This window comes from Urocampus carinirostris, chromosome 8 (assembly GCF_059441175.1).
Source record: "Urocampus carinirostris isolate Australia breed hairy pipefish chromosome 8, RoL_Ucar_1.0, whole genome shotgun sequence".
In the NCBI taxonomy this organism is placed as follows: Eukaryota; Metazoa; Chordata; class Actinopteri; order Syngnathiformes; family Syngnathidae; genus Urocampus; species Urocampus carinirostris.
The window spans coordinates 43775262-43801743 of record NC_142356.1 but is presented as its reverse complement, the minus strand read 5'-3'; the positions used below and the strand labels follow the sequence as shown (position 1 = coordinate 43801743).

At 42.0% G+C, this 26482-nt stretch overlaps 1 protein-coding gene and 1 pseudogene across 3 annotated transcripts in view; one reads left to right on the top strand and one right to left on the bottom strand.

The window, feature by feature from the left end:
- The window catches only part of LOC148361961 (amyloid beta precursor protein binding family B member 2-like), a 199470-nt gene that overhangs the window by 15632 nt on the left and 157356 nt on the right, over nucleotides 1-26482 (bottom strand). For 2 of the 3 annotated variants that reach the window (XM_088342828.1, XM_088342827.1), the window contains one exon: nucleotides 14299-26093. In XM_088342828.1, coding sequence (XP_088198954.1) covers nucleotides 25923-26093 — 171 coding nt within the window. In that variant the 3' untranslated portion in view covers nucleotides 14299-25922. Of the gene's footprint in view, nucleotides 1-14298; nucleotides 26094-26482 lie in introns of those variants that run through there. The other variant, XR_015851176.1, reaches the window with a different exon arrangement.
- LOC148361963 (uncharacterized) lies at nucleotides 9586-23012 on the top strand (annotated as a pseudogene).

Genomic DNA, 26482 nt, shown 5'->3' with positions numbered 1-26482 from the left:
GATGGTGTCACGATAGACATTGTATCAGAAATTAAGTTTTTAGGGGTCATAATAGACAATAAATTAAGTTGGAAAACACACATCAGACACATACAAACAAAGGTATCTAAAAGCATTTCAATAATTAATAAAACCAAAGTTCTTTTACATTATAATGCATTGTATTTATTATATTGTTCTCTAGTTCTGCCATATTTAACCTATGGTGCAGAAGTCTGGGGCAATAATTACAAAAGTTCACTACAGCCCCTTTTTATCCTTCAAAAACGTGCAATAAGAACCATACACAGGGTAGGATATCGGGATCATACCAATATTTTATTCATGCAGTCCAATTTATTGAAATTGGATGATTTAATAAAATGTTTCACTTCACAACTGTTATTTAAGGTCAACAAAAACATAGTGCCAGAAAACATACAAAGATTATTCACTCGGAAAGAGGGAAATTATAACTTGAGGGGCTGTGGTGAATTCAAAATCCCAAAGGTGAGAACCACCAGGAGAAGTATGTGTGTGTCTGTGTGTGGAGTCAGACTTTGGAATAATTTGCAAAATGAAATCAAACAGTGTCCAAATATACATGTGTTCAAATTTAAATATAAAAAAGCATTACTGGCGAAATACAGAGATGAAGAAAATGGGATATGAGGGAGACTGGAAATACTGCACTTCAAACTATGGCTAACTTGTTGTTATTGTTCTATTATCACATCAGAACTGTTATAAGTATTGTGTTTATTTTTATTGATATTATCACTGGTGCCGCAGTGACATTATGCGCATTATGACGTTGAGGGATGGGTATTGCGAAGATTAGTGTATAAAATATGTGATTATTGTAACTATTATAATTATTGATATCTGACCTATTTAATAAGTATATCCATGAGATTTTGTTGTATTGGACATAAGAGGAGCTATATATAAAATGTGTTTTACAGGGAAGATAAAGGGGTAGGAAAAATAAGCATCTGCTTCTGACTACCCCTTTTCGAACATGTGTGACATTATTTCGTTGTTGATTCATTGTTTTTGTCCTGTTTTTATTTTTATGTTCGAAATAAAGTTTTCATTCATTCATTCATGGGATATCTTTTATTCTAACAATGTTTGTCATCGTAAGCACACAATTAGTGTTTGGAAGCTAAATAGCAAGGAAATAATAAATCTTTATATATTTATATCTAGCTGATATTTATAATTATCAGAACAAACTTTTGTCTGAAATCGTTTCATATGTTTACAGAAATATCCTGGCCCAAATTAAGGAAAGGTACATCAAAAATAATCCTTAAGGTTGTAGTGCGAAGCTATGGACACTAGAAGGCAGAATCTCCTATTTCTCATCATCATGAGTGGCCTCAAATTCCAAAAAGGCACGAGTTTTACCCATCCATCCATTATCTGCACCGCTTATCCTCAGTACGGTCGCTGGGGTCCGTCCCAGCTATCTTTGGGCAGCGGGCAGGGGACACCTTGAACTGGTTGCCAGCCTGTCGCAGGGTGTACAGGGGACAGACAACTCACTCACTCATTCATTCACACCTAGGGACAATTTTGACCGGCCAATAAACCCAACAAGCATATTTTAAGAATGTAAGAAAAAATTGGAGTACCCAGAGGAAACCCGCGCAAGCACGGGGAGAACATATAAGGCTAGTAGCTGGATTTGAGCCCATGACCTCAAAACTGTGCTGCAGACGCCCTCACCCCTCACCCAGTGTGCACTAGGTTCAATATAAAACAACTGTCACATGTGAAGTTAGAATTACTATTATTTCTCATTCCGTGGGATAAACACAATAAGGTGATCAAAACATGCAAAATTAACGTTACGTTAATATTTCGAAACACAAAATTTATGTCTGCATGTTGTGCCTATCAATTTTCTGGCAATACTAAATATGGAACAGTCTGCAAAACCTAAAATGTGTATATGATACGTTAAAAATGTGATTACCTTTAATGAAATAAATGTGTTTAAAACTCAGACATCAAATTCCTACCTGGAAAACAAATCAAGATCATAACTCCTTGTGTTCCTCATTTTATTGCAGAGAAGTTACCTACTTTATTACCTTATAACTTATTAACACTTGACATAATTTCCATAACTTTGTGCAATGGAAGATTTTTCAATTGTCACGTCTTCTGTTAAAGTTTAAGTGCAATACAGTATCTTGGTTCAAGTGCAATATCCCGGTTACGTACAGTTTTCACTGTAGATGTTCTTGACTTAATTCTAAAGCAGTTATGCCAAAGAAGTCAAGTCAAGTCAAGTCATTTTTATTTGTATAGCCCTTAATCACAAATAGTCTCAAAGGGCTTCACAAGTTATTACATTTAAGAAGTTTAGGTTATTCGTATGCTATAGAGTAGAAGTGAGTTTTAAGCTTAGATTTAAACATTTCCACTGAGGTTGCAGATCGGATCTCAGGGGGAAGAGCATTCCACAACACTGGTGCCCGGATGGAGAACGCTCTCGAACCAGCGGAACACTTCTTGGCTCTTGGGATCACCAGGAGACCGGCGCTCTCGGAACGAAGGCTTCGGACCGGAACATGGGGGGAAATCAGGTCTGAAAGATATGAGGGGGAAAGTCCATGTATGATTTTGTATAGTAATAGAACCTTAAAATCGCATCTTAGGCTAACAGGGAGCCAATGCAGGTTAGCCAAAATTGGGGTGATGTGATCGTACTTTTTTGTCCTAGTTAAAAGCCTCGCTGCAGCATTTTGTACCAGCTGAAGACTCTTGAGTCTGGTCATTGGAAGACCGGAAAGTAGTGCATTACAGTAATCGAGACGGGAGGTAACAAACGCGTGAATTATGATTTCCGCATCCGACTGAGAAAATATAGGACGAATTTTAGCAATGTAACGGAGATGGAAGAAAGCGGTTCTAGTAATTTTCTTCACATGTGTTTGAAAGGACAGGTCGGGGTCAAAAATGACACCTAAATTTTTAAGTGAGTCGCTCTGTGTGATGTGGCAATTGTCGATGTTCACAGAGGTTTTAGAGAATAAGTCACGGGACTTAGATGGACCAATAACTAACATTTCAGTCTTTCCAGAGTTAAGACGCAGGAAATTGAGTGACATCCACTCTTTTATCTCAGTGAGGCAGGCCTCCAAATTTCCACAGTTTAGTGTGGCAGATTCCTCCATCGGTAGATAGAGTTGAGTGTCATCTGCGTATCAATGGAAACTGATATTATACTTGCGAATAATATCACCTAGTGGAAGCATATAAATGCTGAAGAGAAGGGGGCCAAGCACTGAACCCTGCGGAACACCACAGGTAACACTAAAGGGCTCAGATGTCAATTCGCCATATTTAACGCAGTGTGTCCTATCTGAGAGGTAGGATCTGAACCATAAGAGGACGTTTCCTGAGCGACCAATCCATTTTTCCAACTGTTCTAGCAAGATATTATGGTCCACTGTGTCAAATGCAGCACTAAGGTCCAGCAGCAGCAAAAGTGATGATGCGCCAGAGTCCATTGTCCGTAGGAGATCATTGCTTACCTTAATCAGAGCTGTCTCAGTAGAGTGGTTAGAGTAGAGAAGTATTTTATTTGCGGAAGAAGTATTTTATTGCAGAAAAGCATTTTGCTTTGTTTATTTATGTAATGATAAAGGTTTTAAATTGTACTGTTTACTTATTTACTCCTGACTTTATTTCCATAACTTTGTGCAATTGAATATTTTTCAGTTGTCCTGTTGACTACTATAGTTTTAAGTGCAATCAGGAACCGGGGAGCCAGCTTGTGAGATTCCATCTGGAGGGGAAAATCCTTGGTGGACAGCCAAACCCTCTGGCCCACCCGGTGGACAGGAGCGGGGGTCCTCTGGCGGTTGGCCCCGACGGATTACGTGCCGGTAGCCCGAAGAAGGGCACAAGCCCGCTGCCAGGTGCAGCGGCAGTGGCGAGAACTGAAGGACAGGAGGCCTCTAACTCCTGGGTGGGAAACAGCGGCGGTTGGTAGCCGTAGATGCACTGGACGGGAGACATCCCGGTGGACGAACCAACCTGTGAGTTGTGGGCATATTCCACCCACACCAGCTGTCGAGCCCAAGAAAGAGGTTCCCGGGAGACCACGCAGCATTGGACCGTCTCCAGCTCCTGGTTGACACGCTGAGTCTGGCCGTTCGAGTGTGGGTGAAACCCCGAGGGGAGACTCATCGACACCCCCAAAAGACAATGGTCAATGGCCTGCATTTTTATGTAGTGCTTTTCAAGTCAATTAAGACCTCCGAAAGCGCTTTACAATGAGCTTCACACTTTTTCCTTTTACAAACTAACTTACCGATAGCAGCATCAGCCATGCATAGACATAGGCTGCGTCCCATTCTTCGCACTTTCACTCGCTATGTGCCCTAGTCACTCGGTTTGCGCGTTCACGTGAAAATGGGGTGTGTCCCGATACTCTCAAGACCGAGGCAGAAGTGCCCTCAAACCATGTCGTAACCACTTCAAGACCGAGGGGGCTCTCGACCTCACTTAGCAGCGAAGTGACTACCCAGAAGGCTTTGCGAATTCTCAATATCAACAAACATGCCCGAAAAGGAACCGCACAAATGTAAGTAGTTTTCCACAACCACGCATGTATTTGCAACAAAATGTATTGAGATATCTTAGTTAGACGTAAATGCAATAGAAAATCGTATTTTCGCGTTAAAACACGAACATTGCAAAATCGCTACTTTACGAAGTGCACTAATCTACCAAGGGAGCTGGCAAAAAAAAAATCTTCACGCTACAAACTGTAAAGTAGGATAACTGTGCAGAAAATCACGGTTCAGCCCATCCCTGTTTTTATCTTAAACGAGTCGTGCTTTTACATCTACTGTACATGGCCAGTCGCTAAAGGAGCATAGTCAGAATACCGTTCTGGACATAAGCGCTTGTTTACTGCACACAATTTCGGGTGTCGTGTTTTATTTACAATATGATTCTTTCATGTGAGATCAGAATGCATTAGTTTTCATCATGCATTATGAGTAATGTCTCCGAATTTCACGTGGAAATACAGTTGAAACAAACTACTATCACATAGTCCACTGCCTTCTCTGTAAACACATATTAAGTAAACTAATTACCTTCTCAAAATGTTGTCCAAATGTGGAGACAATTCTAAAGCATATGTGATGCTGGCCAATAGAAGGCTCATACAGCCATAAGAATAACATGTCAATTTTGTGTATCTATTCACTATCAAATAATTATCCAGAACACATCCTATAATTTCCTGTCTCACATCAACTTGTTGAGCATCCTATACACAGTTGTTTTTGTACAATACATCAGCATTAAGTAATTCTTGTTTTTTCCACCCAACCTAAAGGCCACTGTAGAACGTCCCGTGGAAGAGCTGGTCACCATCACAGCTACCACGCCATCCACACCACCGGGCACGTCGTTGGCACCTTTTAATCCGGCGCCAAACCCCAAATCACCCAGAAAAAAAAGGAAGCACGATACACTCCTTGACTTTTTGAAAGTGGAGTCTGCCGGAGTGAGGAAAAGGCTCGAAGAAACTGTGGCCAAAACTGAGCGGTTCCTGTCCTTTGTGGGAAGCTCGTGGACAAATTTCCAGAACAGTGACATCTCTGCAATGTTTCCCTTTGTTTTATAAAAGGAAAATTTTTTTTTTTTTTATTAAGAACTCAATGAAGTTCCAGTTTGTGTTTTCCAGCTTCATGGAAGTATTGGTATATTTTTGTTAAAATTTGTGACACATTATTTATTTACTATTATGTATTTTGGCCCAATGTGAGTTTGTTTTTCTGAAAGTAAACTATTATTTAAGCTGGAGTGATTTGTAGTTGTTTTCTGTCCAACAGTCACATAGTTCACACACAGTATCTCACATCATTATGAAATAAACCACCAAGGTGTTACTCAAAATGAAGATGTTTATTGAATAGTAATGCAGAAAAGCACATAATGCAAATGTGGGTCTGACTTAAAGAGCCTAAAATATGGCTTTTGGGCAATTTATTCCATATTAACTGTGGACAATTCTTTGTACGGTGGACCTGGGAACCCTGAAGACCCGTGACACCACACGGTAGGACAGAGCGTGGGCCAGCCAGTACACGTAGATCAGGACCTCCAGCCACGGCCCTGTTCCCTCTTTAGCAGCTCCTGCAGGGCCCACATAACCTTCTTGCTCAACCTTAAGTCCTGAATGAGTTCTGACTCCACATCCAACCATAAGCACAGGATGGGAACATTCCTGTCCAACCTGTCCACGCTTATGGGACAGCCACTCTGGAACACAATAGATAACAAACAATTTAGACATAAATGTGGGCATAGAAAAGAAAAAGACCGCTTTAACTGTGATGTAAGCATCATGAAAAAATGTTGAAATGACCTTTTTTATATCCAATGACAACTCTTTTGAATTAAATTCCTTATGAACTAAGGTTTTTGGGTCGTACAGGGAAGTTTGGTGACGATATTATGTCAGCTTAAGGGTCAGGTGGACTGTTCTTGTGTTTGTTTACTTTTCGTCATGTCACACATTCAAGACCCCTACTATATGTCATAAAATGGCATTAAGATACTAATAAGTAGATTGCCATTTATGTCTACACAAACATAGGGTATTATGTGAACGTGCATTGTATGTTAACTCTTACTGTATTTGACCGAACGGGTCATTTTTTTTAATGAGTGTACGTACCTTGTAAAGATGAATCAGCACTACATAGCGCCGAAGCTGTCTTCAGTACAGCACATTTCTCCTCCGTTGATTGGAGACACGGAAAAGATTATGAGCTTTCAGGCAATCGGTAATAACACAGCTGTAGCGGGCATTTTTAACGTTGCACGAACTCTCCAACTGACACACTACAGGTTGAGACTCGAGTTGTTTACATGTGACGTAGGCCTTTACGTCACTAAGGTCTACAGCCAATTAATATTACCGCCATCTCCTGGACAGGGGTGGAACCTTGCAAGTCTTGTCCAAACCATCTCCACTTTGCACTCAACTCGCGGAGGGCACTCCTCTATCGAGGGACCTCACTGGAGGGTTCTCAGGGCCGAGTGAGAGAAATGGGATTGGGCCATAGACATAGACGAAAGAACTCCGTCCAGAACCTGGACAAGAACTGGGGGCCCCGGTCAGAAACAATGTCCTTTGGAATGCCATGGAGCCTGAAGACTTGGAGCTAGACTGCCTGCACGGTCTCCCTGGCGGTAGGGAGCTTCAGGAGCGGAACGAAGTGGACCATGATCTTATTGAAGCGGTCCACCACAGTCATGATGGTTGTCATCCCATCAGAAGCAGGCAGACTGGTCACAAAGTCCATGGCAATGTGGAACCAGGGGCGGGTGAGCTGAAGAAGGCCGGCCCGTGACTGGTTGGAAGATTTATTCCGGGACCAGGTCACTCTTGCCTGGACGTATTTCCGAGTGTCCTTCACCAAGGAGGGCTTCCAGAAACATCAAGAGGGGAGGATGCAAGTGCGGGCAGCCCCCGGGTGGTAGGCCAGGTGGGAGTCATGCCCCCATTGGAAGACCTCAGATCGGAGACCCTCCGGTACGAAGAGGCGACCGTCAGGGCAGGTGCTGGGTCCAGGTTGGTCCTGAAGCGCCCTCCTCACATGGTCCTTGACATACGAGGTAAGCGCAGCCACCACACGGAAACCGGGAAGGATGGATTCTGGGCACTGGGGAAGACTGCCCCCCTTCTGGAACTGGCGGAAGAGGGCATCAGGTTTGACGTTGCAGGAACCCGGGCGCCATTCCTCCAGGGCGAGCTATACGCCCAATAGCTCCCGATCACCAACATCGTGATTGCACTCCGCAGGTGAGAGATGGCGCGAGAAGAAGGCGCATGGATGGATCTTGTTGTCCTCAGTCGACCTCTGTGACAGAACTGCTCCAACTCCCACGTCCAAGATGTCCACCTCTATGATAAGCTGGCAGTCGTGGTCAGGCACCTGGAGGATGAGTTCCGGGAAGAAGTGGGCTTTGAGGGCGGAGACGGCATTGTTAGCCGCCGGAATGCCTCTTTGGGGCTGGCGAGTGCCGTGAAGGGAGCCGCTGTAGTTCCGGAACAACTGGCGGTAAAAATTGAGAAACCCGAGGAACTGCCTGAGCTCATTTTGGCAGTAAGGAAGGGGCCAGGAGCTGACTGCCGACACCTTGGCTAGCTCCATCTGGATGCTACCCTCAGTCACAATATACCCCAGGAAGGACTCGGTCTTGGCATGGAACTCACACTTCTTGGCCTTAACGAAGAGTTGGTTCTCCGGGAGACGGCAAAAAATGAGTTGGACGTGCTTCGTGTGTATCTCCAGGGACTTGGAAAAGATCAGGATGTCGTCGAGGTACAAAAAAAACAAAGCGGTTCAACACATTACGCAGTACGTCATTAATTAGTCCTTGGAAGACGGCAGGTGCGTTGGTAAGTCCAAAGGGTATGACCAGGTACTCATAGCGCCCTAGGGGTGTTAAACACCGTCTTCCACTTGTCGCCCTCACGGATTTGCATCAGATGATAGGCGTTGCGGAGATCCATTTTGGTGAAGACCGTGGCCCCCTGGAGCAGCTGGAAGGTGGAGGAAAGCAGTGGAAGAGGGTAGTGGTTCTTCACCGTGATATCGTTAAGCTCTCGGTAATCAATGCAGGGGCGGAGTGACCCATCCTTATTCACCATGAAGAAGAAGTCCGCCGCTGCCAGAGAGGAGGATGGGCTGATGATGCCAACAGCCAGGGCGTCAGAGATGTACTTCTCCATGGACCGTCTCTCAGGAGCCGAAAGGGAGTAGAGGTGTCCCCAGGGAGGAGTGGAGCCTGGGAGGAGGTCAATGGCAAAATCATAAGGTCGATGCAGCAGCAGAGTGATGGCCTTGGCCTTACTGAAGACCTCCTGAAGCTGGTGGTAGCAGACGGGAACATTGGACAGATCGGGCGGTGAAGGCGTGGAACCGGACCTGCCGGAATGAGAGGCGGCGCATAGTCAGGTCTGGTGGTAATTTAACCCCCCCCACTCCATAACTGCCCCTGTCTGCGAGCTAAGGTGAGGGTTGTGCTGAACCAACCAGGGATGACCCAAGACAAGAGGCTGGCTGGGACAGGGAAGCAGGTGGAACCGGATCTTCTCGCTATGATTTCCGGAAAGCCTCATTTCCAACGGCTCTGTCATATGTGTCACTGTGCCCAGCAGGTAACCGTCCAGTGCTCGGGCGGAAACCAGGGTTGGAAGGGGGAGGAGCTTTAACCCCATCCTTTGGGCTAAAGTCGTGTCCAGGATAATGGCCTCAGCGCCAAAGTCAACAAGGGCGGACAGAGACTGCGTGGGACCGGGAATAAAAAGATGAGCTTGGAGTACTGGTCCCTCGGTTCTGGAGGTCTGGATGAGGGCTGAGCTCAGCCGGACTCCTCCAACGTCCAATGAGCTCATCCCTTTTAACGGGCATGATGAGACCCGGTGTCCTTGCCCACCACAGTATAAACAAAGGCCCTCATATAGACGCCGCAGACACTCCGCCACTGACAGGGACGCACAACCCACCTACATAGCCTCGGGTGGGTCTTGATGGGTCGCGGGTGGTGGCTGGGATGCCGAGGTGGTGCCCACCCCTCTGGGTGAACCGGGAGCTAGCCGGAATCCCTTGCGAACAAAACGTGGTCCGGAAGAGCCGGAGCGTGGTCAGAGATCAGAACAAGTCAGGTAACTGGGGACGGTTGGGAAGCCAGGGACAGACGGGAGGCAGAGTCAAAACTTGCTTCCCATATATATATATATATATATATATATATATATATATATATATATATACATATATATATATATATATATGCATTTTGAGATTCATCTTGCGTGAAAAAAATCCAGTTTCTGTACACACAAGTTTAACGACGCTCTCGCTGACTATTAAGCTGCCACACATTGTGGGAAAGGCAGTGACTCTGCACATAAATAAGGTTAAGAAAACGATAACCTTGATCATTTTAAGCCTGGTGTCAAGGTAATGGTTAAGGAGTCAAATTTAAGGCCTGAGATGTTGATATTAATACCAGGTATCAATACCATTGGTTAATAAAATCCCATTTGCGAAAATGGCTGATATTTTTAACATCTTGAAATCCTAAAATTATATATTTTTTTTCCTTTTTACGTATTTTGATCTACTTTTAAAGGGACAGTGTGTAATGTTTAGTGCCTCTTACAGTGGAACTGGTTTTTGTTCGTAGTGTTCAAATATTACGCACTTGGACTTTAAGGATGATCTTTTCAATGGAGAAACAGCATACAATATCTTAAAAAAATAATAATTATATAAGAATTGCCAATAGAGTAAGAATTTTTGTATCCAGCGCATTGATTTTATAAGTCAAGAAACACTCATTTGTAAGGTAAGTTTACCTCAAATTACCAGCTGAGTTAATTGTTCTTGACAGTTTTCTGAAAGAAATACAAAATAAAATGAAATATGAACCAAAACAATAAAATGCAACAAATGGCTTAATCAATTTCATTTATAAACCTTGCAGCGATTGATTTTTTTAAAAGCAAAACACACAGCTTGACAGATAAAATAACAAAAATATACAAAAAAATAACGTATATTCTTGATCCTCTGAAATAATTGCTACTTCAGTTGCTCTAATGGTGGCCAAACATAAAGGGGGAAAAATGTGCAAATGAAATTTGAAAGACATTTAGATTTATGTACAAAAGAATCAAGAAAACACATTTACATAAGTATTCACAGCCTTTGCTTAATACTTTGTTGATCCACCTTTGGCAGCAAATACAGCCTCAAGTCTTTTTGAATATAATCCCACAAGTTTAGCACAGCTATCTTTAGGCAGTTTTGCCCATTCTTCTTTGCAATAAGTCTCAAGCTCAATCAGGTTGAATGGGAGACGTTTGTGCACAGCCATTTTCAGATCTCTTCAGAGATGTTCGATCGGATTCAAGTCTGGACTCTGGCTGGGCCACTCCAGGACATTCACGGAGTGGTTCTGAAGCCAATCTTTTGAGATCTTGGCTGTGTGCTTTGGGTCGTTGTCCTGCTGAAAAAGGAACCTTCGCCCCAGCCTGAGGTCAAGAGCACTCTGGAGCAGGTTTTCATCCAGGATATCTCTATATATTGGTGAAATCATTTTTCCTTCTATCCTGACTAGTCTGCCAGTTCCTGCTGCTGAAAAACATCCCCACAGCATGATGCTGCCACCACCATGCTTCACTGTAGGGATGGTATTGGCCTGGTGATGAGCGGTGCCTGGTTTCCTCCAAACATGGTGCCTGGCATTCACACCAAAGAGTTCAATCTTTGTCTCATCAGACCAGGAATTTTGTTTCTCATGGTCTGAGAGTCATTCAAGTGCATTTTGGCAAATTCCAGACAGGCTTCCATGTTCCTTTTACTAAGGAGTGGCTTTCGTCTGGCCACTCTACCATACAGGCCTGATTGGTGGATTGCTGCAGAGATGGTTGTCCTTCTGGAAGGCTCTCCTCTCCAAACAGTGGAGCTTTGACCGAGTGACCATCAGGTTCTTGGTCACCTCCCTGACTAAGGCCCTTCTTCCCCGATCGCTCAGTTTAGAAGGCCGGCCAGCTCTAGGAAGAGTCCTGGTGGTTCCAAATGTCTTCCATTTACGAATAATGGAGGCCACTGTGCTCATTGGGACCTTCAAAGCAGCAGAAATTTTTCTGTATCCTTCCCCAGATTTGTGCCTCAAGACAATCTTGTCTCGCAGGTCTACAGACAGTTCTTTTGACTTCATGCTTGGTGTTTGTGCTCTGACATGCACACTCAACTGTGGGACCTTTTATAGACAGGTGTGTGCCTTTCCAAATCATGTCCAATCAACTGAATTTACTGCAGGTGGACTCCAATTAAACTGTAGAAAGATCTCAAGGATGATCAGTGGAAAAAAGATGCACCTGAGCTCAATTTTGAGCTTCATGGCAAAGGCTGTGAATACTTATGTAAATGTGATTTCTTAGTTTTCTATTTTTAATAAATTCAAAAAAAGTAAAAAAAAAAAGGTTTTCACATTGTCATAATGGAGTATTTTGTGTAGAATTTTAAGATTAGAGATTAAATTAATACAATTTGGAATGAGGCTGTAACATAACAAAATGTGGAAAAAGTGAAGCACTGTGAATACTTTCCGGATACACAGTATACTCATTTTCAGTGTAATACTTAGTATTCTGAGCTAGTTGCAAAGAAATGATTATCCAGATCTAACTGTTCAGCCAGTTATAATGGTCCGTGTGCTCGATACATCTCAGTTCCGGTAGCCTTTGATCTAATATATTTTGATTGAGTCCTATTGCTAGACACAACCAAAAAAACATAAAAAACAAAGTAAAAAAAGAAAATTCTTAAAGTAGTCCTCGGTTGCTCCAAAAAGGACTTGAATGAATTGACTTATACTGGAAATGTTGCACGGCCCACACTCGTCTGTTGGTTTTACAATCACTATTACATGACATTTCCATTTTTAAAAAGAGTATCCTTTGTTACACAGTACCAACATTTTGAGGATGTATTTAATTACAATACAGAACTGTATCTAATCACACTTTTTAGTGGAAGTACAATGGAGGCAAAACGATTGACTTGATCCATCCATCCATCCATTATCTGTACCGCTTATCCTCAGTAGGGTCGCGGGGGTGCTGGAGCCCATCCCAGCCATCTTCGGGCAGTGGGCAGGGGACAACCTGAACTGGTTGCCAGCCAGTCGCAGGGCACACAGGGACAATGCGCTCGCTCATTCGCACCTAGGGACAATTTGGACCGACCAATTAACCTGACATGCGTGTTTTTGGAATGTGGGAGGAAACCGGAGTACGCAAAGGGAACCCACGCAAGCACGGGGAGAACATGCAAACCCTGCACAGGAAGGTTGGTAGCTAGATTTGAACCCATGACCTCAGGACTATGCCGCACACGCGCTAACCACCGCGCCGCCGTTTGACTTGATATATTTGCAGATTATTTGAATATAATACAAGAGGAAAAAGAGCCCCCCCAAAAAACGTCCTTTTTCATGCTACTTTTTACCCTTTTTTCTTTATTTTTTTTAAAATGATTTTGTTTCTTCTTTCCTAAATTCCTTACTTCTCTTTCGCCCACCTTTTATCTTTTTGTGTAGTTTGCTTTTTCTTTTATTTGTTGCGTCCTTTTCCAGTACCTTTTTTCTTTTTCCATTTTTTTCTTCTCCCTATTTTATTTTTTCTTAGAATTTGATGAATAAAATAAATGCACAATAGAAATAGTAAGTACAAAAAATTGTAGTCAGCTATTTGAAGTGTACTTGGGCAAGACACTGAATCCCTAATGCCCCCGATAAGCAGGTAGTTGCCTTGCATGGCTGACGCTGCCAGACGTATGTGAGTGTGTGTTAATGGGTAATTGTGAAGCACATTGTAAAGCGCTTTGGGAGGTCTTCATTGACTTGAAAAGCGCTATATAAATGCAGACCATTTCATTTCTATTTTCTTTTATTTCCCCCCTTTAAAGTCATTTTTTGCACAATGTTACATAATTGGTAATGGTATGGATAAAAGCAGCAAAACAATCTTAAGAGCTGGCTCTTTTTAGTGAGCCGAGCCGAAAGAGCCGCTTCTCAAAGAGACGGAAACTTGAGCGGCAACATTGATGTAGGTAAAAAAGGTTGTGTAGCGACGTTATCAAACTGTGCAGGCAATAATTAAAGAGAACCACACTTGTCTCTCTATATTTCATTGTCTTAGTGATAAAAAGTAAAAAACACAATCATTTTTTTACGAAGCAAACTCCTTCATCCCCATAAACCCACCACCTCTCTGTTGCAATAATTTGAGCTCACATGCACGCTTGCTTTTATTTACTAAAGCTAGTGACGACATTGATTTCAAAATACCACGCCTAAAACACTGCAGAGTGAACCGGCATTGTTTTTGTCTGCATGCACTGTAATTCTGGCCCAATTTTCTAGTGAATTAATTTCACTATTTTGAGCCCTGATTTTGTGTACAGGATAGACTTTCTTGTGTGCGCGCAGCTTAGAAAACATTGGGCACAATAAAAAATAAAAATAAACCATAAGGGCTGTCTGAACTCAGTTGGGCATAGCTAATACATACTTAATAGATAATTAAACTTTTTAAGAACACATCAAACGAAGCACCCTACCTTTAAAGTCACGCCGTACTCATCCGTTGAACCTATAAATATAAAAAAAGCGATGCACGAAGGATGCAAAAGTTGTGGACGGCAAAATGGCGAGAGAATACTGTAAAATGAATTGTAAACGCACTTAGAAAAGTTGGTTTTAAGATGACGTTTATTCTCACAATCGGTTACATTGATAACGTGAACAAATCAGTGAGCAGCAAACAGGAGCCGACGCATTCACTGGCAGGAAATGGACTGCGTCTGGTTTATCTATTGTTCTTTAGGAGACGCTGGGAGTCCTTTGCATCAATCCTTGGCATTTTTTTTTCTGCTGCAAAGCCGAGCGTTTGCGAGCACTGGAACAATGACTCCAAAGTGAGACTTCATGGATAGAATCAGTATATAATTTTTTTATAAAATAGAATAAATAAAATAAAAAATATTTCTCTTCAGTACATACAGTCCTCCCCTCCGCTGCCCTAGGGCATCGTAACGTCTTTTGCCACCAAAACAATGCATAGATAATAGAAAAATTAGGTGTCAACTGCGGGGGAAAAAATCTTTTTTTCTTATCTACAAGTCATAAGTTACACTTTGGCCATTTGGTGAGTGATTTAAAAATAAAACAAAATAGAGAAAGTAAAAAGACATTCAAAGTGAAAAGAATAGCTTATGACAAGAATAAATGGCAAAGGTTACCGTATATGGAGATTATTTACATCCGTTTGTCAAGCCATTCACATTTCGGTGCATCCTCCACGTCTGCGTGAAGGGGCGTTGGTAATGCTTCGGGTGAAATCCCACCGTTCGTTTAATTATTGTTGCACTCCTTCAGTATGTAAAAGAATCAGCGGTGTACTGATATTGCCACAAATGTTTTTATTTTTTATTGGAAAGGGTGTTTCATGCAGAATCGAGTCCTCTTCAGTTTCGTAATTCCTTTCCAAGGAAGTATGGAGAAAGATTTTATACATTTACATAGACACCACCATGAGCAAGTTGAACCGTTGCTATTTTGGACGCCATATTGGATGTGGTGTAGACTCACTTTATCAAGAAAAAATAGCAATATCATACAAAGCAGGGGTCGGGAATTAATGGCTCATAAGCCACATTTACCTCTTTTCATGAGTTGGGCAGCACAATTAAACAAAATTGAATCAATATTACAATGTGATGTAATGTGAATGTGTAATCGCAAGACAAAGCATTTTTTTCAAGATCTGTAGACAGCAACACTGATAAAGCCTTCCAGAAGAGGACGCTGTTCATTTAAATTTAACCAAATTAAAAATCCGGTAAAATTAACCTAAAGTCCCAATCCAATATTTACCCAAAGTAAATTGAATGTGGTCATGGAACCATTTGGAGAATATAGACTGTTTTGGTCTCTTTTGTAAAGCGAGGTTTTGTCCCCAACTGAAACAATCACTGCAAGTGCTACTAACATTGAGTAATCTAAGTTGAAACACACAAAAATTGTAGATTTGTATTCCGGCCTGAATTTTTTTGTAATCACATGCCTGCACATGAGCATAAAAAAGAACATAGGATTTTACACAGTGCAATACAGCGTTTCTACCACTAGCAGCAGGAGCGCAGTAGTGTTTTTTTCCCCTTAAGGGCCCGGTCACACAGCCGTTTGTGTCTGTATCGTGGGTAAAATTTTGCAATTTTTTTTTTGCCCGTGGTTGCCCGCGATGGAAAATGCGCAAAATTGGCCAACCCGCTGTTCATCGGTGGTATGCCCGCAAAACAGACGCCGGCGACTGTTCCGCTTCCTCATCGCGTCATTTCTGCGTCATTTCCGCGTGTGGACCACGGGTATAAAAGCTGCTGAGCCGGTGTTGTGCCGAGAAATGCATCCCTGGCTACTATAACCACTTTGACCTGGTTTTATCTCACTTTTATATCACTTTTCAGGAATGTAATAGCGGACATATAACCAAAACCACTTTGTCTTGCATTTCTTGGGAATGTAATACAACTTAAACCGTTCCGTCTTTGTATTTGTTGTGAATGTAATCGAACGGTAATGCACACCGTATATAAATGACTTTTGAGCAGGTCACATGTTTATTTTGCCCTTTTCTATTCAAATTCGCTCGTATTGAAACTGTTATGCACTCTACCATAAAGCTTATTTAAGAATAATAAGCTTTATGGTAGAGTGCATAACAGTTCTCAAAAGCGTTCGATTACATTCACAACAAATACAAAGACAGAATGGTTTAAATTGTATACATTCCCAACAAATGCAAGTCGAAGTGGTTTTGGTTATATCTTCGCCATCACATTCTCGAAAAATGATATAAAAGTGAGATAAAACGAAGTCAATGTGGTTATAGTAGCGAGGGGATGCAAATCTTGGCAGGGATGCATTTCTCGGCACAACACCGGGCTGTAGAAATCATAACCGCTCAAGACACAGTCCCGTGAAGATCAAGATTTCAAGCTATGGCACCGAAGAAGCCAATATGTTATTATTGTAATAGTTTTTCATTTTTATTTTATTATCTTGTTATGAAATGAAAATAAATGTCAAGAAATAAAAATGGATTAAGACGAGGTCACTACGGTGACGGGGATCCACGTTCACCCCTTGACGTCTTGAGCACAACTGACGTGTGCTCGGCAAATCGTGCTGTATATACGCGGAGAAAGGCGTTTGACCGTCACACGCGTTACACACGCTAATTCACGTGATAACACCGCGATACAGGCGCAGAACAAACGTGCTATGACCGTGCTCCACCCACGATTACCTGCTAAAATTTCGCGTCCTACCCGCGTGTAACCACGCCCTGGCCGCGGCCGTAGCACGTCGTTCCGTGTCTGTACCGCGTCATTACCTCGTGTGTACCACGTGTGCCGCCTGCGGTTACACGTGGTCTAAAGTTTTGAGCAGCGCAAAACTTTTTCGCGCGGCCAACCGCGTGTCAATTTCCGACCGCGTGTAAAGCACGGCTGTATCTCGTCTGTATGGCGATCTCAAAGCGTCCAACAGCGTCTGCTTCACAGGCAGAAATTTCTGGCTGTGATTCAGCCTCGATGCGCCCGTGAAAGGCTGTGTGACCGGGCCCTAAGGCTAGTAAAAAGAAATGTTACTGGGATTTTTTTCTGTGTTTTAGCCAACTAGTGCATCAGAACTCGCCTGGTATTTTTTTCAAACGTATAGTTTTCACAAGTTATGAAAAAAATGAAGAATGCGGACACAAAGACGTTATGTAGACATTAATGGACATAATATAAATTGCTATCAAGTAGATAATAAAACAGAAAAATGCTAATCAATTTGTAGTGCATATTAGTGTATTATCGTTATATATAGTTGTCCCTCAGTGGTTATCGGACATCTTTGGGGCTGCCAAATTATGGCATCAACTCATTCATCAAAACAAATAAACAAAAAGCAATATCCTACAAAGTAATGTGAAAAAAGCTGGAATAATTGGGATGGTTAATAACCACCGCAGCCATGTGAAAAATACTTATTGGATAATGAACAAAAACGACTGCGAAGAAGTTTTTTTTACAATGATTGTTGATGAAAATAACAATCCCAATAATCCTGCTTTTTTTTTTTTCAAATTGCTTGACTAAGTCTTTGCCTCACCCAATATGGCGGCTGTAAAGACATCTCTGCCATAGGAAAATTAGATAAGTGACGATAAACAAATGTATACTATAAAATTGTATCAATTAGATAATAAACAAAAACACATTGCTAGGATATTCTTTGGCGCCACCATATTAGATGTGGTACATACACTCATTCATTTAGGCGAAATAAAAAAACAGCCAACCAGATAATGTATTGTAAATACAAGATATCAATTTATAGTATAGGTAAGATCTTATGATGCGGCCCGCATTTCAATGTCAATCATTACTTCTGGTTCAGGCCAGGTTTAAAATTTGATTTTGAGGTTCTGTTGGTATTATACAACATCATACATGGACTTGCTCCCTCATATCTTTTAGGTTTGATTTCCCCTTTTGTTCCGGTCCTCGATGTTGTGGAATGCTCTGCCCCCTGAGATTCGATCTGCAACCCTATTGGAACTGTTAAAATCTAGGCTTAAAACACAGTTCTATTTTGAAGCTTATGAATTACCTATATTTTCTATTGACAATATCTGTGTATTTATTGTTATTACAACATCCATTGCAGCCTGGTCATCCTGGAGGGGGATTACCTCATGTGCGGTCCATTCTCAAGGTTTCTTCATTTTCCTTATGTTGAGGTTTTTGAGTTTTTCCTTGCCTTCATGGAGGTTTTAGATCAGGGGATGGTGTAATAATAGTTTGTGGTTTGCAATAATCTATGGTCAGTGCAGCCCTTTGAGACTCCTTGTGATTAAGGGCTATACAAATAAAGATGACTTGACTTGCTGACTTAAAAAAAATATATATCTACCCATCATTCGTTCTGTTTCTTTTTTTTGTGAAGGATCTGCACAGCGCAGCATAAACACTTGATGGCACTGTAAGACACAGATAAGTGGGGGCGGAGTCGGCCCAGATCACCCATCTTTCCTCCTCCTGAGTCCTTATAATATAAATATGAAAATTCAGGTTTGCTTTGGGGTCTGTGCTTCAATTTAAGTTATTGGTCGAACACGGGCCCCATGGGCCGGGGGCGAACTGAATTTTTTAGGCGCGATCTTACCTCTCTTACCTCTTATTTACTACTCCCTCAATTATTGGCTTTGTGGCCTCCATATTGGATCTTTAATAAACTCATTAAAACAAGAAAACTGCAACTACAATTTTCTTTTATGGGTACAAATAAAAAAATCACTCCCACACCATATCAGTACAATCACTGATTTGGACTTTTGGACATTTGAACAGCAAATAGTTTTTAAGAAGGAAGGTAAAATAATGCGGGTTTTTTTTTTGGGTTGTGTCCTTTGAGTGTGGGGGGGTACTGGAAAGCGAGATCAGGCAGAACTGCAAAACTGATTTTAAAAATGTCAGTGAAGGACACGATGAAGACGCAATTGTGCCTCAGCCAACCAATGTTTCTTCATTGATCTCGCCTGTCAACATATACAACTGATGGCTGATACACAACATGGCCGAACGGAAACATCTTGTGGCGATTACTACGACTTCAGTTAAAAGATTCAGCACAGCTGAAACTTGGGATTTTAAATATTATATTGCTTGCTCCTAAACTTTAGTTGTGAATGATCTTATTCGTGATCACAAACTTAACCTGACTGGTCTGTGTGAAACCTTGTTGAGACCTGTGTCAAACCTACTATTTCTTTCAAAAGTACTTGAAAAATTTGTCGCACAGCAGCTGAATGATTTTATATCTGAGAATAATCTTTTTTAATCTATGCAATCAGGATTCAGGGCTAATCACTCTAATCCATCTAAATGCCTTGATTTGTTCTCAAAACTGCTCTGAATATTGACAAAAATGTAGGTGAAACATTTGACCCAAATCTGTCCTTTTAAACATACGTTAAGAATATTACTAGAACCGCTTTTTTCCATCTTCGCAACATTGCTAATATTCGCCCTGTGCTGCCTCAGTCTGATGCAGGGTTTATAATTGATGCGTTTGTTACCTCCCGTCTCGATTGCTGTAATGTACTACTCTCCGGTCTTCCGAAGTCCGAAATCAAGAGCCTGCAGCTGGGTAAAGGCTTTTAACACAGACAAGAAAGTCAAAGGGGCGGCAGTAGCTCAGGAGGCAGAGCGCTCGTCTTGGGCTCAAGAGATCGCAGTTTGAATCCCGGCTCCTCCGTGTTACATGTCGAAGTGTCCTTGGGTAAGACACTGAACCCCTAATACCCCCAATATGCAGGTTAGCGCCTTACATGGCTGCACGGCCGCTATTGGGAAATGTGAAGCACACTGTAAAGCGCTTTGGGAAGTCTTGACTTGAAAAAGCGCTATATAAATGCAGATCATTTCATTCATAAGGTTCCGGTTTCCAACATGGCGGCGCGTGTTTACGTAGAGGCTAGTTGCTATCCGGCTATCATACTATTTACCACTGTCCTCCTGCTTTCCTTTTTGGATACATGCGTGGCCAATAAGACCTACAGCCGGGAGGAGCTCATCCGACTGGGTGGGTGTCTAAATTTCGACTTTTCGGGCACTTTCTATACGACCCATGACATCCCGAATGAGCTCCAAAGGGACTCGGGTTCGCCCTGCTTTCCCGCTCCACCGAAGAAAAAGAAAAATCGAAAACTAAGACGGCGCAAAGACAGAAGACAGAAGCGAGGATGTCGTGCAGGGAAGCGTGTGAATGACATGAAGATCTGTCTAATCCAACCATCATTTCTTCGTCGATTCTGCGAGTCAACCGACGCCTGAAGCCCAACGCACACGAACGGCATCTCGTGACGATCTCTACAAAGACTACAGCTAAGTTAAATGATTCAAAGCTAAAATTTGGTCTTTTGAATGTTAGATCGCTTGCTCCTAAAGCTTTACTTGTAGACAATATTATTCGCGATTATAAACTTAACTGTTTCGGTCTCTGTGAGACTTGGTTACGCTCGGATGAGTTTTTACCACTAAATAATGCTTCTCCACCAGACTACGCTAACAGCCATGTAGCACGTTCTTTGAAAAAGGGTGGTGGTGTTGCACTCATTTTTGAAAAAATGCTCAAATTTACTCCTCGTACCTCTAATAATCACAAGTCGTTCGAGGCTCTTGTGATGAGGTCCTCTCCATTGTCAATTTATGTAATAACTATCTATCGCGCTCCAGGACCATACACAACTTTCTTAGAAGAATTTGCTTAACTTTTGTCTGAACTAGTAACCTATGCAGACAAAATTATAATTATGGGGGACTTTAACATTCATATGAACTCCCCACTCAGTTCACTTACTATTGCGTTTAGGTCTCTAATTGATGCATTTGGTTTTAATCAACTGGTTGATTTGCCAACCCATAAAAATGGAAACACACTAGACTTGATTCTGACTCGAGGAGTTTTAACCTCAAACATTATGGTGTTACCGTGTACTACCGTTATCTCGGATCATTATTTAGTTACCGTATTTTCTGCACTATAAGGCGCACCTAAAAGTCTTATTTTTTTTCAAAAGCTGACCATGCGCCTTATAACACAGTGCGCCTTATATATGGCTCAATATTAAATTCGCAAGGTCTCGCAACTACGAGAAACAGCCGCCGACTCCATTTTTCGCGCTGTGCATACTGGGAAATATTAAACGATTGGTAGTTGCCGGGGCTCGTGTTGTATTTGTTTACTAAGTGGCAAAATGGCTACCCCATTAAACTGCTTAATTCATATTCAACAAATACAGTATTTGTCTGAATCCAGGGTTATGACTGGTGAAGATGTAAAGCACAATTTACCTTAAACAAACGCAGAATTATTCAGAATGTCACGTTTGAGAGAGAGAGAGAGCGAGAGAGAGAGAGAGAGCGAGATTCTCTTTCATACGTGCATTTGTATAAGAAAATGGCTCCTGTTAAGAGACACGCGTACAACGCCGAGTTTAAACTCAAAGCGATCAGTCACGCAGCACAACACGGCAATAGACCGGCAGCGAGAGAGTTAAACTTAAATGAATCGATGGTACGGAAGTGGAGAAAGGATGAAGATAAGCTCCGCCAAGTAAGGAAAACTCAACAAAGTTTCCGTGGCAATAAAGCAAGATGGCCAGAGTTAGAGGAGACACTTGAACAGTGGGTTGTTCAACAAAGAGCGGCAAGCAGAAGTGTCAGTACGATAACTATACGTATGAAGGCAACAGCGCTGGCACAAAAACACCGGACGTGTTGGATGGCCCATTCACTGAGATATGGTCAATTCGAACACAGCAGAAGAAGAATTCGAGGGATTCGTCGATGAGGAGCTTATAGAGTGATCTTTGTTTTTCTTTTGTGTGTTTACGTTTTACATTTTACAGTTATTATGTTATTGCTTTGCACTCGTTGTTTTTGCACATTACGAGTGTCACTTTATTGCGATTGCACTAACGTTTCATTTAAAATAACAGTATCAGACGTTTTTTTCTTTGCGTGTTGACTAAATGGACAAAAAATAAAATGATATGTCGATGTTGTTCAAAGATGTTAAAGATGTGTCACGAAAATGCTTTACCTCAGAGAAAATAATAAAACGGCTGTTTATTTATTTTGGGAGTGAAAGGAGTTGTGGAAAGCTTGTTTGTTAATAAAGTTTGACCTTTTTGAATGTTTTGTTGACATTCCCTTGAGCGTGGCAACATCTAGAGGTTGCATAAAGTAACTACATTCTCTACTGTAGTCAAGTCGTCACATTTATTTACCGTAAATAGCCCTTAATCCCAAAAATGTCTCGAAGGACTGCACAGGATTACAATTACAAAATTGCACAATTACCTGATCTTAAACCAGCATGCACTTATAGCGCCTTATAATGGGGTGCGTCTTATGTATGGCATAAGTTTTAAAATATATCATTCATTGAAGGTGCGCCTTATAACATGGTGCGCCATATAGTGCGGAAAATACGGTACATTTGAGGTGCTAGCTAAATGTAGTGTTAAAAAAAAATGAAGGATTTAGCGGACGCAATATAAGCACTGGCACAGTTTCTGAGCTCTCCGATATTCTTCCAGGAGCAGTTGCGTCCTTTCCTTCCTACATAGGCTCCATCAAACCACTCCTAAATGAATTCAACGCTACCCTGGCTAGTGCCCTGGATTCAGAAGCGCCCATCCGGTATAAATCACGACCTAAGAGACGCACACCTTGGTTTAATGATGAAACTAGATCCCTTAAACGAGAATGCAGGAAATCTGAAAGAAAATGGCGCGCTACCAAGCTTGAAGTTTTCCATCAAATCTGGTGTTATGGTTTGTTGTAGTATAAAGCGGCCCTGGCCTCTGCAAAATCAGCCTACCTTTCGAAGGTGATTGCGTCACAAAAGAACAATCCCAAGGTCCTTTTCGACACTGTAGCATCGCTCACAAGGCAAAAGACTATCCCAGATAGCTCCACTCATTCTGCCCACGACATAATGGTCTTCTTTACTAAGAAGATCCAAAGCATACAGGAAAAAATTGCTAAAGACAGTATTAATTCAACACATACTAAAGCACTCAAATCTATAAATGCACGACATGGTGGCTGTCCAGGGATTTTGTCCCGTTTTAGTGAACTGTCACTCGATATTCTTAAACAGATGGTGAATACGGCCAAACCGACGACTTGCCAGTTCGACCCGCTCCCAGGTTCACTTATTAAAGGTCTCTTTGGCGTTCTTGCACCTTCAGATCTAAATATTTTAAACATATCACTCTCCTCAGGTGTAGTTCCAGCTGCTTTTAATTCCGCCGTCATTAAACCCACACTAAAACGACTCAACCTTGATCCAGAAAATGTATGTAATTATAGACCTGTGTCAAACCTACCGTTTCTTTCTAAAATACTTGAAAAAGTAGTGGCACAGCAGCTGAATGATTTCATGTCCGAGAACAATCTCTTTGAATCAATGCAATCAGGATTCAGGGCTAACCACTCTACTGAGACAGCTCTGATTAAGGTAACCAATGATCTCCTACGGGCAATGGACTCTGGCGCATCATCACTTTTGCTGCTGCTGGACCTTAGTGCTGCATTTGACACAGTGGACCATAATATCTTGCTAGAACGGTTGGAAAAATAGATTGGTCTCTCAGGAAACGTCCTATTATGGTTCAGATCCTACCTCTCAGATAGGACACATTGCGTTAAATATGGCGAATTGACATCTGAGCCATTTAGTGTTACTTGTGGTGTTCCGCAGGGTTCAGTGCTTGGCCCCCTTCTTTTCAGCATTTATATGCTTCCACTAGGTGATATTATTCGCAAGTATAATATCAGTTTCCATTTCTACGCAGATGACACTCAACTCTATCTTCCGATGGAGGAATCTGCCACACTAAACTGTGGAAATTTGGAGGCCTGCCTCACTGACATAAAAGAGTGGATGTCACTCAATTTCCTGCATCTTAACTCTGAAAAGACTGAAATGTTAGTTATTGGTTCATCTAAGTCCCGTGACTTATTCTCTAAAACCGCCGTGAACATAGACAATTGCCACATCACACAGAGCGACTCACTTAAAAATTTAGGTGTCATTTTCGACCCCGATCTGTCCTTTCAAACACATGTGAAGAAAATTACTAGAACCCCTTTCTTCCATCTCCGTAACATTGCTAGAATTCGTCCTATACTGTCTCAGTCGGATGCGGAAATCATAATTCACGCGTTTGTTACCTCCCGTCTCGACTACTGTAATGCACTACTTTCCGGTCTTCCGATGACCAGACTCAAGAGTCTCCAGCTGGTACAAAATGCGGCAGCGAGGCTTTTAACAAGGACAAAAAAGTACGATCACATCACTCCAATTTTAGCTAACCTGCATTGGCTCCCTGTTAGCCTAAGATGCGATTTTAAGGTTCTCCTATTATTATACAAAATCATACATGGACTTTCCCCCTCATATCTTTCAGATCTGATCTCCCCCTATGTCCCGGCCCGAAGCCTTCGTTCCGAGAGCGCCGGTCTTCTGGTGATCCCAAGAGCCAAGAAGTGTTCCGCTGGTTCGAGAGCGTTCTCCATCCGGGCACTGGTGTTGTGGAATGCTCTTCCCCCTGAGATCCGATCTGCAACCTCAGTGGAAATGTTTAAATCTAAGCTTAAAACTCACTTTTACTCTATAGCATACGAATAACCTAAACCTCTTATATGTAATAACTGTGAAGCCCTTAGAGACTAATTGTGATTAAGGGCTATACAAATAAAAATGACTTGACTTGACTTGATCACATAACCCTGATTTTAGCTTAACTGCATTGGTTCCCTGTCAGCTTAAGATGTGATTTTAAGGTTCTGTTGGTATTATATAAAATCATGCATGGACTTGCTCCTTCATATCTTTCTGATTTAATTATCCTCTACGTTCCTGTCCGGAGCCTTCGCTCTGAAGATGGTGGTCTACTAGTAATCCCAAAAGCCAAGAAGAGATATGCAGGTTCGAGGGCGTTCTCCATTCGGGCCCCAGTGCTGTGGAATGCTCTGATTTGATCTTCAACCTCAGTGGAACAATTTATATCTATGCTTAAAATACACTTATATTCTATCGCTTACGAATGACCTATATTGCATGTTGTGTATTGTTTGTTAATGCTATGGCTATTGGAACCTGGTCATCCTTTTCATTTGTTTTTGTATTTCATATTAGACCTTATTCTTTTTATATTTTATTTTGAAATTGATTGTTTGTTAATGCGGCATCGATTGCAGCCTGGTCATACTGGAAGAGGGGCTACCTAATGTGTGGCCCCTTCTTAAGGTTTCTTCATTTTCCTCATGCTGAGGTTTTTGAGTTTTTCTTTGCCCTCATGTTGGTTTCAGATCAGCAGGGGATGGTGTAATAATAGTTTGTGGTTTGAAATAGTCTGTGATCTGTGCAGCCTTTTGAGACTCCTTTCTGATTAAGGGTTATACAAAAAAATATGACTTGACTTGAGTGTGCAATAATTCCCCATTATGCACAAACCACAAAAAACATGCTCAAGGTGGTGTCTGTTGTCGAAAAACAGGCTTACACCAGTTCATACTGCAGCACACGTGCAATAGCGCTGGCGTGCTGTCTCCATTGCCCGGCCCCCAGCGGGGTTCTTATATGTACAATGTTTTGAGTGTCTTTGCTCTGTTGCTATGGTTACCAGAGTCTCACAGTACCTCCTGTGGCGGCGTGAGTGGTTACCGTGGCGACTGGGGCTCGAAAGCCGGTCACTGCAGCGACTCTGCGACAGGGCGCTTGTGTTTGAGCGTGTCGATGAGTGAGAGGACACCTCGCTTGACGCTGGTTGAGACGCGGCGGGGCACAGAGTCACCAGGTGGAGACGAGCCGCAAGCCTTGTGAGAAAGCGGCCGAGCCACCAAGCACTTCTGGTAGCGCAGCTGATGGCAGAGAAAAGGGAGCCGGGGTCTTATCAATTGTACTAACTTTATGATGATTTATGACAAATAGTTAACTGTACTTGATTGCCTTCATTGTTATTGATAGCTTGATCTGAATGTTTGTGTTTTTGACCGTTAATTGCCGGCATATCCCGTTTTCCCAGTATATTTACCTTCCGAACAACTTCCCTTAATTTTTTTTTTAGAAAGAAGCACATTTTTATTGCCTATTTATTTAACTGATTATTACTTCTTTTCTTCCTTCCTTTTTATTATTCCTTAAAAAGCTGCTTTTCTTCTTTTCTCTGTTTTCTCCCCTCTTTCAATAATTGCTTTCCTTCCTTCAATAGCGAATCCCTCCCTTCCTCCAATAACCATTTCCCTTTCTT